This window comes from Lytechinus pictus, chromosome 10 (assembly GCF_037042905.1).
Source record: "Lytechinus pictus isolate F3 Inbred chromosome 10, Lp3.0, whole genome shotgun sequence".
Lineage (NCBI taxonomy): Eukaryota > Metazoa > Echinodermata > Echinoidea > Temnopleuroida > Toxopneustidae > Lytechinus > Lytechinus pictus.
This window is the reverse complement of record NC_087254.1, coordinates 22,768,898-22,786,120: the sequence shown is the minus strand read 5'-3', so window position 1 is coordinate 22,786,120 and position 17,223 is coordinate 22,768,898. Positions and strand designations below refer to the sequence as shown.

Genomic DNA, 17,223 nt, shown 5'->3' with positions numbered 1-17,223 from the left:
TTAAATTGGCTTCACCATAATACAGTTTATTCTTTTTAAAAACCTCCATTGAAACTTGCCTCACCTCCTTTTAAATTGGCTTCACCATATACAGTTTATTCTTTTTAAAAACCTCCATTGAAACTTGCCTCACCTCCTTTTAAATTGGCTTCACCATAATACAGTTTATTCTTTTTAAAAACCTCCATTGAAACTTGCCTCACCTCCTTTTAAATTGGCTTCACCATAATTCTTAGTACAGTTTATTCTTTTTAAAAACCTCCATTAAAACTTGCCTCACCTCCTTTTAAATTGGCTTCACCATACACAGTTTATTCTTTTTAAAAACCTCCATTGAAACTTGCCTCACCTCCTTTTAAATTGGCTTCACCATAATACAGTTTATTCTTTTTAAAAACATCCATTGAAACTTGCCTCACCTCCTTTTAAATTGGCTTCACCATAATTCTTAGTACAGTTTATTCTTTTTAAAAACCTCCATTAAAACTTGCCTCACCTCCTTTTAAATTGGCTTCACCATAATTTGTAGTAAAGTTTATTCTTTTTAAAAACCTCTATTGAAACTTGCGTCGCCTCCTTTTAAATTTGTAGTACAGTTTATTCTTTTTTAAAAACCTCCATTGAAACTTGCCTCACCTCCTTTTAAACTGGCTTCACCATAATACAGTTTATTCTTTTTAAAAACCTCCATTAAAACTTGCATCACCTCCTTTTAAATTGGCTTCACCATAATACAGTTTATTCTTTTTTAAAACCTCCATTGAAACTTGTCTCACCTCCTTTTAAATTGGCTTCACCATAATATTCAGATAAGGTATATTCATTCTTTTTTTTAAAAACATCATTGTTCACTTCCCTCACCTAGATCATTTGGCTATATATAATACCTTTTATTCTACACTATTCTTCCCTTTAAAAAAACCTGATTGTACTCCTGCCTCCCCTGATCTGACATTTGCCTCTGAACGTACTGGAAATAGATACCCTTTTTTCAATATTTTTGTGTTTTTGACACCCTTATCACGTTAATTACGTACGTAACGTGCCCTCTCTTGAAAAAGACATCCTTTTTACGTGTTTTTTTGGTCGCGCATGGTATCCACTCGTCAATGTAAGTGGCCCCCCGGGCGTACTGTACATAGTGTTATTTTATTATCTCTTTATATCGGAAACTTCGTTTTACCGAATTGCCATGCACTCTCTCCGACGCGTTTGAAGTCTTAGACAGCATGGCATACTACCAGCCGATGGTACACACACGCACACACACACACGTTATTTGACAACTTGTCTCTGGAGCCAAAGTTCCTCGCATATAACTATATCTGCATGCCTGCACGCAGTGTGTATTGAACACGCACGACCACGATCTAATGAATATTCATCGGCGAGACTGACGTCATTTTACGAGTCTCCTTTCAAACTTGGATCATAAGTGCCTACCGGTCTAGCACGTGAGATCGAGACGATGGTTTTCTTCACAGGCGTTAAAAAAGCATACAAAAATATAATAGAAACTTTCGAAATATTTTCAAACCATGAAAGTTACTAATGAATTCTAAAAATGATTTAATATTCCTATTAATATATCTTATGTAAGGAAAATCCCTTTGGCGGCCTTTGTCCCATTTTTGAAGGAACATAAATGTTCTGTAAATTTACATGAGTCTATTTAATTTTAGACTACAAACAAGATTTGCTCATCGATTGCTGCCACGAAGCAATCTTTACTGAATATATCGACTAAGTTCTGGCAGAGGAAATGAAATTCCTCGAGCCAAGAGTTAGTGAAACAGGGGTGTCACCGTGTGGTGGGAATATAAACATTTACAGAAATGGGAGAAAGAGGGTGGAAGAAGAAAAGAAAAGAAGGCGGGAAAATAGAAAGAATGAAGCAAGGCAAAAGAAGAGGATAATGAAGGGTTTTCCTGTTTCTTCTTCCCTTTTCCGTTTTCTATCATGCTCTGCATGTTGTATTATTTTTCATTTCTTTCATTTTCTTTCTTTGCCAACTTTCCATTTTTTCTCGCAAATTAACGGCATTGGTAAAATTGTGGACAAGTTTTAAATTTAATTTAGACCATCATTGAAAAAAATCTTGAGCTCAGATGCCTGCCCCTATATAGCTCGTACGAAATTGATTATGTTTATAAAAAAGAGAAACATATGCACTTCCCAAAAAATGAAAAGTTCACCCGTATTAGTCTGATTTAATTTTAGAATAAACAAAGGCATATAATTGTTTGCGAATAAAACATAGGCATAGCAATAGCCTATAACTAGGCAGGCAGCAATCTCTCCAGCAAATAAAGATCGAGATGCACATATATCCCGCGGCCGCTCATTTTGCGCTCGTATATGATTTCCCTTTTCACCCTAGAAAAAATACCCCCTATAAATGTGTTCGTTTTATCATTGCTCATATTCTTGTATAAATTGTTTTTTCACTAATATATGCCCCATTAGCGGCGTCTTCCTTATTCAGCGCCCTGGGATTCAGCGTTAGCTGTTTCCTCCCGCAAGTTAATTGCATTTCTTAGTTGAATGAACGTCCTATATGGCGTTTCTTGCCCCTTTTATTAGCTCGAGTATCTTGATAGTGATCTTTTACAGTGTGCCTCCTGCCCCGTGTGCCCCATTTAAATATGCCTTATTTTCTTCCCTTTTCTTTTCTAGTTTTTTTTCTCAAAATTTCAAGTTCACGCTTTCTTTTTGGTGGGGGCTGACTCGCTGATTGGGGGCACTATAGTCCCTTTCCCATATAGGAAAAAAAAATCCCCTTTTTTGATATGGAATGTACGTGCCCTTTGGGAGGTAACGCATTTTTTTTTATGTTTCCATTTCAATATCTGAATTTATATTTCATTTTCTAAATTTTCTTTTTTCACGCTGTTGAAAAGTTTTGAAAATTAAACCACAAAAATATGTATTTCAAAACTATAAGAATTAATGAAGAGTATAACGCATCTAAATGCAAAAGAGAAATTAAAGAAAATGAAAGAGAGAAGTTATAGGGTGAAATATGATATTATTTTCTGAATTTCATATTTTAATCTATCACAAATTGTATTTTTATTAAAAATAAAAATGTTGACTTTGCTTGCTTGTTCACAAGAAAAAAAAAAATTCGCCCGATACGCCATACTTGGCCGTAAATTTGTTTGGCTCATCGGTAGGAATTAATGAACTTGACACTCTATATCACTAATTGACAAACAATGCAAATGCAAATCGCGAGATGTTTTTTTTTTTTAATATCCTGCATGATCTAAAAACGGCACATTTTAAGCGCTATTTGAATTCATGAGTTATAGGCCTGCCGTATGTTTAGGTATTGGTGTTTAAGTAATGTAAGTGCAAATTAAGCACGAACTGAAATTTCATGATCTAATGGTCGACCCATTAGGGATATTAATATGCCTAAATGAAATTTAATAAACGCAGTTTTTTCCCCAATAATATAGGCCTAATGATTTGAAAAACTAAGGGACATTAAGGACACTAGCTTAATTTGAAAAAGAAACTTGTATCTCACTATATACAAATAATATGAGCTGATTTTTTTTTTCTTTTCAGGATATTCAGATCTGAAAACAGAACATTTTCAGCACATTGTATGCCCCGGGCCATAAAACGAATGAGAATTTTATTTTTTTGCATGCTCATTTATCTTTTCTTTTTGTTTTTGATTTTTTTTTTCCTTTTGGGGGCTAGTTTTGTTTTCAGATGGATTTCATGTTTTAAAAATTATCTTAATTCCAGCTGGCAGTGTTCCCAGCGTTTAATATTTCATATGGATCTGACAAAGCCCAAACCTTTATGGTGACACGACATCTAGCTGCTCCTGCGACAAGTGCTCCGGTCTTAATATCTCAGAAGGCATATGATTAGAGTAAGGATTGTGATAGAGTTTTTGGTTCAGAATATTGTAATGATTACGATTAGGGTTTATTGGCATGCCGGTTTATTTATAGTTTTGGAGGTTAGGTTTTATGTTTTGCTTAATGTGTAGATTTTCCATCGGAGCAATTGTCGCCGGAGCAAATGTCATGGTATTCACTCTCCGGTATTTTCCTCAAAATCGTCTCCTTCTTCAGTTTGCCGGGACTCTGCGCTGCACTTATTGCCAGCGTGTAAATTTGACATGAAAGTCGTACGTAGCCGTAGGGTCGAATACGCGTCAACTACTTAGAGATCGAGACCCGTCGTAGCTCAATTCATCGCTGAAAAAGTGTAATTATGGCGGCTTCTGTGACAATCGGAGAAGGGGCCACAGTTCCTGCCTCGGGAAATATTACAGGAAAAGGACAAGGCGTTGAGAAATCAGGGGGAAAACGAAATGGTCGTACCAATAAGGTAAGCAATATTTGCCGAGCATGTAATGAATATATCCGGGGATTTAGCTCCTGTGCAATTCAAGTGGATTTATCACAGAATCGTGATGAGCTAATTGGATATATGTGCACAAGAATTGCATGCGTCCCTAAATGTAATGGCTTCATGTGTGGTCAAAGGGTAAAATTTATCCAGTGCACTCTGATACAAAGTTGGTAAAGTAAAAAAAAAGAAGAGAAACATTTTATTGAAGGTCTTTTTTTGTGAAAATCCATGGACATGGGATCAAAGAATTCATTAAAAATAAAATAGATTCTATTAATGATTAAAATTTAAAGTGTCCAAAAAAGCAACATTCAATATCAATTTTCATATTGGAGAGTTCCAAAATAAAGATCATGGAGTACTCAGTAACGTCAGTTTAGAACTGAGCCTACGTGCGCGGCCTAGGCCTAGCCCGCTCACACAACATGCGAGCTTAGTATACTAACCTCGCACAAGGCATGTGATTTCATTGTTCATTTTGACGTTTTCATTCATCACACGAATGTCAGGGAATGAAACACGCCAAAAAGTTCAACATATTTCCTAGACCAAAAGCTTCGGTCTCTGTTATGTTGGTTGTTCAGCTGGGGCCTGTTGCAGGAAAGGGTCTTTCGTAGAACCATTCTACGTAAGAACGAGATATCGCTCAACTGTTTCACAAAGCCGATTTGGGCGATACGAAGAATGGTCCTTGGAAAGACACCTCCAGACATGTCCTACGTAGGCATGATCTTCTTTGCGCACCGCCCGCCACCGTCGGCATTGAGAGAAAATGCATTTACGGCAAGCCACACTGACATATCACCTCTAAACATTTTTTTGGTTGCACTCTGATGCATTTTATCTGGGATGGCGCCAAGTTATTTTTTATATGGGGGCTAGTTGTAATAAATTTCATGTCGTCTTTTTGCACGGCAGGACGACCAAAAACGGATGTCATTTAAACTTCTCCGGGGTACATGTATTATTCCCGGGGGTAATGTATAGGGCCAAATATTTTTTTTAATATGTTTTCTTCTATTCTCCCTCCGTCTTATCCCCACCCCTTTTCTATTAAAAATATTAAAACTTGAAATACTTGAAATGGGCGGCACTATATCTCTTTAGCCGACCCCTCATGCTTTCTCATTATAGATAAACAACAAATTTCTTTAAAAGAAATTATGTAAGGTAAAAAACGTGTTCAATAACATTCAGCAAAAAAAAAAACAAGACAAACAAAACTAAAATGTTAAACATGCTAAATCATTTATTTATTTTCATTTTATTTTAATTACAATTATTTTTTTTTTTGCTGAGATTTATTTTAATCAATGAAAATTAATTGTTGGATTTTAAACAGTGAAACAAAACAAAAAACCTGCAGCTAATATTGAATTTAAGGTATAGATTAAGCCTATAGCTTACGAATCCATCACAATCATTACAAATGAAGATAAGTTCATTAAAGAAAAGATTATGGAAAGTCCATACGAAGAGGCGCATTTTAAATCTTAGGGTAGGCCCCTTTCGGCCCTTATGTCATAGCATATAGTCTCTATACTCCTTAACTTTGAAATGTTGAACATATATATTTTTTATGTTATTTCTTAAACCTTATATTTTTATATAAACTTCCATAAATTAAGTGATCATCGTTGTCATATTTAGCATTATTTCTGTAAAAGTATTTTTTCCATTGCGGATTGATTCACACCTTTTTCTATGTTCTAATTATTATTGCAAAGTACTACTTTATCCACTTGGACATGTTTACAGCAATTTTCATATTTTCATTTTCTTCTGTTACTCATCATGCAGCTGAGGTATGTTTATACTCTAAACACTCACATTTGTATTTCTTGCGTTATATCTGACAAATAAAATAAATAAATTAGATTTTTCACACGCAGCCTCTCATATTTTCCTTTTTAGTCTCATACAATCAGACACTGTTGATTTTGTTTACTCCATTCAAACCCTATATTTACCTCAACAAATAACATATTAACGCATAATTTGCAAAATTATCATTATATACAAGTATTCTATAAAAATACAGAATATTGAACTAATAAATGTCGAAATTACTTAGTTAAATCAATTTTATGTCGGACAAGGGTCTCTTTCGTTGAAATATCAATAACAGGTGTCTCTAAAAAGACACCGTGTTCTAAATAAGGGAAATAATGAAAATTTCGATTTTATTTAGTTATGTTTGTGAATCTTTAAAGTTTTTTCTCTTTTAACCTCATAAAGTAAGCTCCATACATCGATTCTACTATCAGTAATAAGTAAAACATTATTTGATCTCCTTTTATTGAAATATCGGATTTTATGTAAAGTCGTCATTCAGAAATAAAAGGTTCAGGTGAAGATGAAGACTAAATATTTTTCCGATACTATCGATATCAAACGATGTCGCGGACTTGGAAGACAAAATTGCCTTCGTGAAACGGAAAGCGCTGATTTGTCGCCAATCTTCCTATCTCGGAAGAATGGTCCTAGGACGTTCCTACGTATCGCTCATCTCGTCATGCAACAGGCCCCTGAACTCCGTTGGCTTCACTCACCAAATACAGAGACCGAAGTTCTAGCGCGATCTGTACAGGGGACTCAATGGCCATATGTTTATGTACTTAAGATCGGATAAAACGGGGAAGTGAATTTGCGCGACAGCCGAGGTAAGTCACTGTTTTTGTTCCTTTTAACTTGATTTTTCTCCGTTTTTTGGCAATTAATGCCAAGAGGGAATATTAATTTGCATTTTGGTCGCGTTAATTTTCAAATTTTTTATTCATTAAAGACAAAAGTTGAAGAGCCCCGACGGGGGGATTTTGCATTGCAAGTCCCCTAATGGTGGCTGCACGCTAGCGAGCCGTCTGTGTACGAGGAGAAATAAAAAAATAAAAAAAAGTTAAAAAACTCCTCGAAACAGACGGCTGCCAGCTGTCTACATATTTCCTATCAGTAATTTACAACAATCAAGTAGCTTTATTTTATAGATTTATTCGAAATTATTTGTAAAAATTATTTTTTAATGCTTACCTCCAAATTTTGGCCAAGATACTCCATCTGTCCGTCCAAGTACTGCGGTGGAATCACGCAAACAACAATTGAAATGCGATGTTGTTGTTGTTAAACTTAAAGGACAAGTCCACCCCAACAAAAAGTTGATTTGAAAAAAAGGAGAAAAATCCAACAAGCAAAACACTAAAAAATTTCTTCAAAATCGGATGTGAAATAAGAAAGTTACGACATTTTAAAGTTCACAAATCAGTTATATGCACATCCTGGTCGGTCTGCAAATTGGCAGACTGATGACGTCACCCACTCACTGTTTCTTTGTATTTTATTAAATGAAATATGAAATATTCTAATTTTTTCCTCGTCAAGTGAAACAAAGTTTTATTTCTCCCTGAACATGTGGAATTTCCATTATTATAACAGTTTATGCTTAAGTTAAGTTAGTCTTTATAGTCAAATCTGTAAAAATTGAAATATTGTGTTATTCAAACAATAAAAAACAAAAGAAATAGTGAGTGATGGACATCATCGACTCTCTCATTTGCATATCGCTGAGTTGTGCATTAACTGTTTTGTGAAAAATAAGCGAAACTTTGAAATGTCATAACTTTCTTATTTTACATCCGATTTCGATGAAATTTGCAGCGTTATGTTTGTTTGATTTTTCTCTATCGATTCAAATCAACAATTTTCTGGGGTGGACTTGACCTTTAAAAAGGTTTTAAGGCGCGTGTCATTCAGATATGAATATTTACGCGATTTTTCCTATCGAACAGTCTCGATTTAAGTCGTCGGCGCATAGGAAATTGTAGAGAAAAAAAATCAACAGGTTGCATTTCATGTATATACTTATAGGTAAAGTGCGCCATCTTTTGACAGATGATGAAAGTGGATTGAACGAGCAAGAAAATAATGCTGAGCGCCTAGAATGCAGCTAGCAGTATAAGCTGCAGACAAACTGTACAAACCGGCATATGAATAATATCGCGCGCCCTCTTAAGGCAAAAATTGATATCCACGCTGATCAGGAGGCATCTACGTGAAGATCAAGCAAAAATGCTTTTTTTTTATTGAAAAAAACAGCAAAGAGAATTCAACAAACGATCCATATGGTTCGGTAAGTGTCATAGCACAATTAGAAATCTTAGCTATAATGGTATGTCATAGTTATTTGAGCAAAAAGGGTGTGAAAGATTCGCGTGCACCAGGTGCATATGAATCCTTTGCACGCGAGATGAATTGAACCCATGGGTGGGCCTAGCCTTGACTCAAGGTCAGGCCACGCATGTACTCCATTTTTATTTTGGAACTCTCCGATATGAGGACTCCGTGATGATGTCTTTTGATAATATTTTTACATATACTTTCTCTCACATGACACGGAGCCTTGAATTATTTGAAATGGTCGCCATGCATGCATATCAACACGGATGGATTTCCCTAGGAAATCCATTTAGACTAGAGGATGAAATTGGTTTGTTTCCCCTGATTTTATTTATCTATGAACCTTCATACGCCTAATGCGTATGAAGGGGTAACAAATATGTTAGTATAAATGTGAAAAATGAGAGGTTTCTTACCAGACCGATCTCGTGTAGATTTCTCGATCCATTCGTAACTACCACAAATACAATAGGCTTGTAATGACCCTTGAACCGCTTCAATATGACGTAGCTTTGAGGAGCTATGTTACGAAAGTGCCGTTTTGAAGATCAGTTCATAGATTGAAATTATTATTTATTAAATAATGAAATTTAAATATTGATTGTAAATTTTTATTATTTGTCACTGGTTTTTGAGAGCGAGTATTTGTCGCCCGATGGTTCGGGTAGGTGTAGCGGAGGGTAGTGGTAGTGAAGTGTGGTGGAGCCTACAGTACACGAACCATCGAGGTACATCGATCCCAGGAGTTCTATTGATTTTGAGGTCAGAAGGTCAAAGGTGAAGTCGCCACCTTCCACTTATCTTGCTTGACCAATATCTACATTTTCTGCGTTATAGGCGAGCGTATTATGTGCTCGCCTTAGCGACACTCTTGTTTATTGTTGAAATTCCTTATTGTCTTATCTAATTTTCAGCAAAATATATCCAATTGTCATCAGTTTGTAACAGAAAATATTAGTAGAGTAGGATTCGAACCCATGTTATTGTTATTAATACAAAGTAGAACTTTTAGCACTCACCCATGAACACTTGATGGCAAATGCAAACTAAGGTTTCATACCTCTGCTCTAAATTGAATAAGCATGTCCCTCTGCTTTGCCTCATTTTGTCCATATTCTAGATAGGATTCTATGTGGGGACAGCGATTGAAATTTCTGCAAGCCATTAATCAGAATCATATTGCCTTTATGAATGACCAATTGTAGTCTGCAAGGAATTGGGTAGTCACTAAGTCAATTAGCTTAAAGGTCAAGTCCACCCCAGAAAAATGTTGATTTGAATAAATAGAGAAAAATCAAACCAGCATAACGCTGCAAATTTCATCAAAATCGGATGTAAAATAAGAAAGTTATGACATTCTAAAGTTTTGTTTATTTAAAAAAAACATTGATATGCACAACTCGTTGACATCCAAATGAGACAGTCGATGATGTCCCTCACTCACTATTTCTTTTGTTTTTTATTGTTTGAATGATATAATATCTCATTTTTTATAGATTTGACCTTAAGGACCAACTTGAACTTGACTGAACCATGTAGTATTGAACAATGCTTATTCCACATGTTCAGGGGAGAATAAATCGTTGTTTCACTTGACAATCATGAGAAAATTAGAATATTTCATACAATAAAATACAAAAGAAATAGTGAGTGGATGACGTCATCAGTCTCCTCATTTGCATACCGCTCAGGATGTATGTGCATATAACTGTTTTATGAAATTAAGCAAAACTTTAAAATGTCATAACTTTCTTATTTTATATCAAATTTTGATGAAATTTTCAATGTTATGTTTGTTGGATTTTTCTCTTTTTATTCAAATCAAATTTTTGTTGGAATGGACTTGTCCTTTAAGAAAGATTCAGCGAAGCATACTTATTACACTGCATATTTCTACTGTTGGCTTTGAACATATTATTTTCAAAGGTAATGTTGCTGTAACTCCATCCATTTAACTTGTTTTTTTCTCAAAAGAGGATTGCAAGTAACATGAAAGTATTTGATCCGTGATTAAGTTTGCTTCTCCCCTTCCTGCAAAGTTTTCATAAGCCTGTATTGAAAGGTTTACATACATGATATGTTATACTCTACCTGCAAGTTTAAGACTGGTGCCAAGTAGATAAGGTAGGAGGGGGAAAAAAGTAACCTTAGTTTGTGGCTTGGTCCAATAACCTTTGCAGCAGAGCCCTGAAAATCATAGTTTGCAAGAAAGAGAAACACTTTCTACCATTTCAATGTGCGGTTATTTATTTATGAAAATATTATTCATGAAAAAAAAATACTCACTAAAATGACACAAAGGTTGTTCTGGTGGAACCTCAGAATCACTGTTTACACAAGTCACATAGAAATTCACTAATTTTTACTTGTGAAGACATTCTCTTTTAATTTGTAGTACTTACATGATATTTATTTTGAAGAAATGTTGATAATTTGAAGCAAAATACTAATCTACCATGCAATTTAAAGAATATATCATGCATCATCTCAAAGAGATTAGAATAGGAACAATGGGGTTTATTGCCCAGTAAATTGTACCTGCAAGTGTAAGAGTGTCAAATTACTTGACAGTGACACCCAAGAAGACTATAAACTTCTATGAATACCTCACTGAGGTCCACACTTTCAAAGAATCAGAATACTTTGTATCTTGTCTGTGCTTCTGGAAATATCTTTTTGTTCAAGGCGTAGAGCTCTTGTACAAGTCACGTAGTACTTGTGTATGTCTATTTATTTGCCATTGAATTCCGTTCAGATTGTGGAAGATTTCTGTTCACACAAGTTTGTCAAGTCATTCAAGGGCAATCTCTTTATTACAATTTTTTTTTTTAATTTTGAAACTTGGTTAAATATGAATTTATAAATCAGTAAATGATCCTCTAAATGTGAATGAATTTACTTAAGAATAATATTATGTACCTTCAATTTTGCTTAATGTACCCCTTCTTTTCTTTTCTTTTCACACTTTTTTATGTTGTGATATTTGTGTTGATCCCACCACACCCCAAGGAGAGAAATAATAATAATAATATAGGGTATTTATATTGCGCACATATCCACCTTGTTAGGTGCTCAAGGCGCTCCTATATTACCCGGCTAAGCTAGGCGTTCATAGCGCACATAGCTTTTTAAGGAATTACTTCCTACCGGTACCCATTTACCTCACCTGGGTTGAGTGCAGCACACTGTGGATCAGTTTCTTGCTGAAGGAAATTACGCCACAAAAGTACTTGTAACATCATGTCACATTTTATGTGTAGCTTTCACTCATTTATTAGGTCATCCATACTCTTTTGTTTGGGCAGAACTGAATTTTATTGAAATTTAGCAGAAGTTACATTATATTTGTGGTCACTGCTTTGGTTTCTACTCAATGTAAAACAACTGACCTTTTAATGGTCATCATACATGTATATCTTCAACTTCTGTGGTAACAACATCTAATTATATGACTCACTGAATTTTTAATATTTGCTTAATTTTTTTTTTTTCAGCTAATGATTGAACCAAGTTTGCGAGAGATGTCAGAAGGACTGAAAGAAGTCATGGACCTAATGGATTCATACAGCAAGTAAGTATTCATTGTTTCAAGGACGTCTGCATTTTATGTATTGTTTTGGTCACAACAAGCTTCTTTTGGTAAAGATCTGAGGTAAGTGGATTTAAGCACTACATGTAAAAGAATAGAATATGAATAAAATCAAATAGATCATAAAAATGAAAATTATAAACACATTTTTTTTTTTTTCAATTTCTATAGTTGATCTAGAAAATTGAAGACTTATAACATTTTCATATTAGGAATGTGAGTACAGTATGCATTATACACCACAAATTTAACATAACATTCTTACATGTAAGTCTGTAGAAGATTATGTACTTCTGTAATTCAGTTGAGTTTATGTTTGATTTTCCTCATTTTATTAATGTCGAGAAAAATATTGAGCATTGCTTGTGTCAGGCACCAAGTCACATGACCCATTCCTATAATTTTCTCTCTGTGTTGCCATTTATTTTGTATGTATTTTTTAAAATACACTGTAATTGTTCCAGTATTGAAAATGTAATTTGTTTCTATCTCAAATAGTAACATGAAAAGGAGTAAGGAAAGTCTCAATGGACTTGGGGTTTAATTGGCTAGAAGGGGGGAGGGGCGATGTGGTGAGAATACTGTAATACAGTGTACGATGTTCCCAGGAAATAAATTTCAATGACAGGCTTATGTAGTCAATTCAACTCTTTGTTTGGGTCAACTTGGTCTATAATTGCAAATAGGTAACAATATCTAAATGTATACATGTAACAGGCAGCTTGACAAGGAGCGAGATGAGAGATTCAAAACATTTTTGAATAAAGTAAGAAGAAAGCTACCTGGACCAATATCTAACAGGTACATGTACAATTACAAAGCATGTTCATCCTCTCCATACCATCACTACCATACCCATGGGAATTAAGGTCTGTTGGAGTAGACTAGTCTGCATATATTATACATGTGTCATGAACATAGAATTTAAGTCTGTTTCACTAGACTAGTTAGTGTATTGCATGTTCTTTAACACTTCACTCTCCATTCATGTGTTTCAAATCGACATTTTTTCATCATCTCTGTAATAAGTTGTGTTGCTTATTTCCTTCATTACAAACATGTGTTGTACACCATTTATGTAGTCCCTTAAACATTCCTTCGAGAAGATTTTTTTATCATTTAAGTGTGACAATATGTGCACAATTGGACTGGCAGTACTTATCTCAACAGATGACACACATAATACTAATCACAGGAATTTATTTCATACTATGAATAATAAATATATACCATTAACATCTCTGACCTTATTAGTTCAATGACTCAGTCCTTTCCTTATACTCACCAAATGTAGTGTATTCTCTCTTTTTTTATCTTCTCTTTTTCCATTCTTTTATCTTTACCTCTTGTTTCTCTGGTCGTGTTTGGTACCGACCAGTGGTCAGAAATTGGATGCAATCATTGAGCAGCTTCAGAACATCATTGTTACATCAGATCAGGATGGTCCAGGAATACCAAGGTAATGAGAGGGTATATTGCCACTTGACCTACAACTGCTTTGTCTCTGTTTCATTTGGTCTAAGAATAGTCTACTTACCATTTGTTCTCATCCCACCTGGGCCCCGTCTTACAAAGAGTTGCAATTGATCCGATCAATCGCAACTGTGGACGGCCAGCAACTATGATGTATATTCATGCATTCATGATTTTCTTGAAAATTAACTGTGCTTCTCTATGTTAACAAAGGAAATTGTGCCAATTTCCAGTAGAAAAAATTATGACACTGATGGATTTCCATAGAGACACAATTGATCGGATCAATCGTAACTCTTTGTAAGATGGGGCCCTGGTCTAATAGTAGTTTGTCAACAACTACATGTAGTTTGTCTACTGGACTAACTTGGTCCAATTGCCATTTGGTCCATGTACCCTTTTGTCTAATTTCCACTTACGCTATACCTTCCCATCTCATATCTAAGCTTGGTGGATGTTAGCAGTCTACCAAAACTTAAGTCCGGATGATATGATGAGCTGTATTTGAACCAAATTTTCACATGTTAAAGTGCCCAATAATAAGAAGACAAAGTTGAAATTAGTCCATCTTGGCATTAGACTAAATGACATTTAGACCTAGTGAGTATAAGACAAATTGATGGTAGGACCAAACTGATAGTAGACCAAGAGGGATTAGCCATGATTATATTAAGAAACTCTGATAATGAGATGATCTGCTAGTAGACCAAGTGGGATTAGCCATGATTATATTAAGAAACTCTGAAAATGAGATGATCTGCTAGAAGACCAAGTTGATGCAAACCCATTGGATACAAATAAATGAGAGACAGTTGGATCAGTTTAAGGTTTTCTGGAACCAATTTTTGTTTAGTGTTGACGAATTATTACTTTTATAGCATTAGTCCACAGATCACATTCACAGATCATTTTAAAGTTTGAGTAATAAACCATTGCTATTCCCCTGTCTATCAAAGACTGCACAGAGCTTCCAAGTCTCCCGGATCCTGCGGGAGAATACTGGATTGCGATCCAATCTCCCGTTCTCCCGACCCCATGCCAAAATCTCCCGGATAATCAGGATTTTTAGCTGTTAAATTGTAAAATTCATACAAACGACTGTTTAACGAGTCTAGCATGTTCAATTCCCTAACACCCACGTGGAACCTCCTTATCACATTTTCATTTTACCCAGTAACTTCTACCAGTTTTTGTATAATCGTACATTGATTTCCCATGTAAATGAAGATAATTTTACTGAACGACTGGTGAAGTAGTCTAACAAGCCATTTTATTTCCGGGTTCTGCAATGTGTGATGAAAACTCTTAAGCGGTACTCTATGCACATGGCCCCCGATGCGCCCCGGCGGGGCTCCAGCCGGCCGCGCTGCGCCAGGAAGCTCCGAGAAGGAAAGTTCACGAGCACTGCGAGGCATTTCTCGTAAGCTTGCTTGCGCCTTATTCGAGCTGAAACTGTGGATCAACGATGGGATTAACAAGTGGATTACTTTTACACCTCGACTTTCAGTTTCAGGAATAATTTTATTGACAATCCTGAAAAATTAGAAGCAAAGTGGAGATTTTTTCGCCTACTTTCACTTGGGTTGATCGGATTCGAACATTTTCTCTTTCGTGAGTGAGCTAGCCTGGCGCTGGCTCAGTGGCTGGCTGAGCTGTGCGAAGCACGCCCCGTCCCGATTTATCCACACTACAATCGCATCGCCAGTGACCATGGAGATCATGGAGATGGAGTCATCCAAGACCAAGACGACAAAATACTTGTCGAAGTATAAAGATACTTTTCAAGCAGAATGGGACTGTGTGACAGTTTTCACAGGAATCCCTCAGAGACTTTAAACAGTCCACATATAAAGCTCATTTACCATGTTTACCACTACTGCAGCCCCTTCCCACTCTGGCCAATTAAAGGTATTTTCATGTTGAATGCATTCTTTTATGAATTATTTAAAAAATCTACTGTATTGCCTGAAGTGTATATTTAGTCAATGACAATTCATGAATTCTCTCTAATGTGCATTTCATCTATCAGAATTTTTTTTGATGGTTTAGACAGCTGTCGGTTACTATCAAATGTTGTTTCTTAATGTGTTTTGCTACCCAAAACTCCCATCCGTGGGACAACGTTCCGCCACTCCCTCACAAAATCATACCTCCGCGAAATCTACTGGATTCTATCATCCCAATGTTGGCAGCTCTGACTGCAGCATGACTGGTTGTAACAGCTGGAAAGTTTTATCAATTTTTCGAATGTTTACAAATCAATTTTTTTTCCTTCAATATATGAAAGGATAACATCACCAAGCATGCTAGATAAAGCAGCTCACATTGCAATGACAGGACAGAGTTTGATGGCATATATTTCGACCTTTGAACTCAACCACCTTCGTAGAATAGCAACAAGGATAGTCTCTGATACCACACTCTGGCTATCAAGGATATTCAGGTATATTTTATTTATAAATCATGATTTAGCATCAACCATTGAGCTATTTATAGATTTTTTATTCCAGTTTTGTAAATAATTTGTAGTGAAGCTCATTTTGGACTTCAGTGATCTTGAATAATTTGTGGTCATACTTTGTTGAATTGGACTATAAGGCACCTGGGTCTAGCAATTATGTTAACAATGTTGAATTGATATGAATCCATCATGTAAAGAAGTATTTTTCTGAGCAGGAATACATGTATGTGCCATGCTGGAGATTAATAGGAAAACTCTTTTGGTCAGATATCAGGGGCTTACAAAGCGTGTACTGGACAAATGAATCATTGCAACAAAAAAAAAACAAATTGTTTTGTCCGGAAGCATACAAATTATACAAATCATTAACTTTTTAGAAATAACCTGATTATTACATACTAGATAAAGGGATATAAGTCCCTTTCTGATGACTTTATTCTAATACAAAGCAAAGTAAAAAATAAAAGAAAGAAAAAAATTGATATTGCAAACTATTGTCAGGAGAGTCACAGTCTTTGGCTGAAATAGGCAGATAATAAGCCCCTTTACAGAAAATGATATTCATTATCCCTCTGATTTGTATTTGTATTAGATTTGATGAATCATCAGCATACTACCATGTGGATGATCGGGAAGGTCTAGCGAGGGTTTGTCGACTGGTTCTTAATAATAAATATGAGAAATATGGTACAGAGGGTTTCAACTGCCTCTACACCAAACCACCAATCATCTATATCAGTGCTGCATCACGACCTGGACTAGGACAATACATCTGTTCACAGGTAAATGTTAGAAAAAGTGCAACAATCAAAACCTGCCCTCCACCTCACCCTCGTTGATTAGGTTGATAAAATTGAGGTTGACTTCTTGCTTTGATATTTTTTCACCGTTTTACTCATTCTAAACTGAGTTGAGTAGTTAAAGCTTTCTATTGGTTTGTAGGTTTAAATCACATCTGTCACCTGAAATTCAATGCAATTCTAATCATTATCTGTGATATAGGATGTTTGTTTGAAATGGACCTACATTGATTTGAGAACTATTTTGACAAACTTCCCCCAATCAAAATTTGAAAAATAGCTTGTTTCAACAGCTATCTAAATTGTAATTATATTTATACCAGACTTAATTTTTGCTGTGACTCTGACTT

At 35.4% G+C, this 17,223-nt stretch overlaps 1 protein-coding gene across 3 annotated transcripts in view; it reads left to right on the top strand.

The window, feature by feature from the left end:
• The first annotated feature begins 4,116 nt into the window (after positions 1-4,116).
• The window catches only part of LOC135155683 (putative pyridoxal-dependent decarboxylase domain-containing protein 2), a 30,798-nt gene continuing 17,691 nt past the window's right edge, over positions 4,117-17,223 (top strand). Inside the window, exons 1-6 of one of the 3 annotated variants that reach the window (XM_064105588.1) lie at positions 4,123-4,356; positions 12,045-12,121; positions 12,857-12,940; positions 13,518-13,598; positions 15,900-16,055; positions 16,666-16,855. In XM_064105588.1, the coding sequence (XP_063961658.1) occupies positions 4,240-4,356; positions 12,045-12,121; positions 12,857-12,940; positions 13,518-13,598; positions 15,900-16,055; positions 16,666-16,855 (705 nt within the window). In that variant the 5' untranslated portion in view covers positions 4,123-4,239. Of the gene's footprint in view, positions 4,357-12,044; positions 12,122-12,856; positions 12,941-13,517; positions 13,599-14,995; positions 15,521-15,899; positions 16,056-16,665; positions 16,856-17,223 lie in introns of those variants that run through there. The other 2 variants (XM_064105589.1, XM_064105590.1) reach the window with 2 other exon arrangements.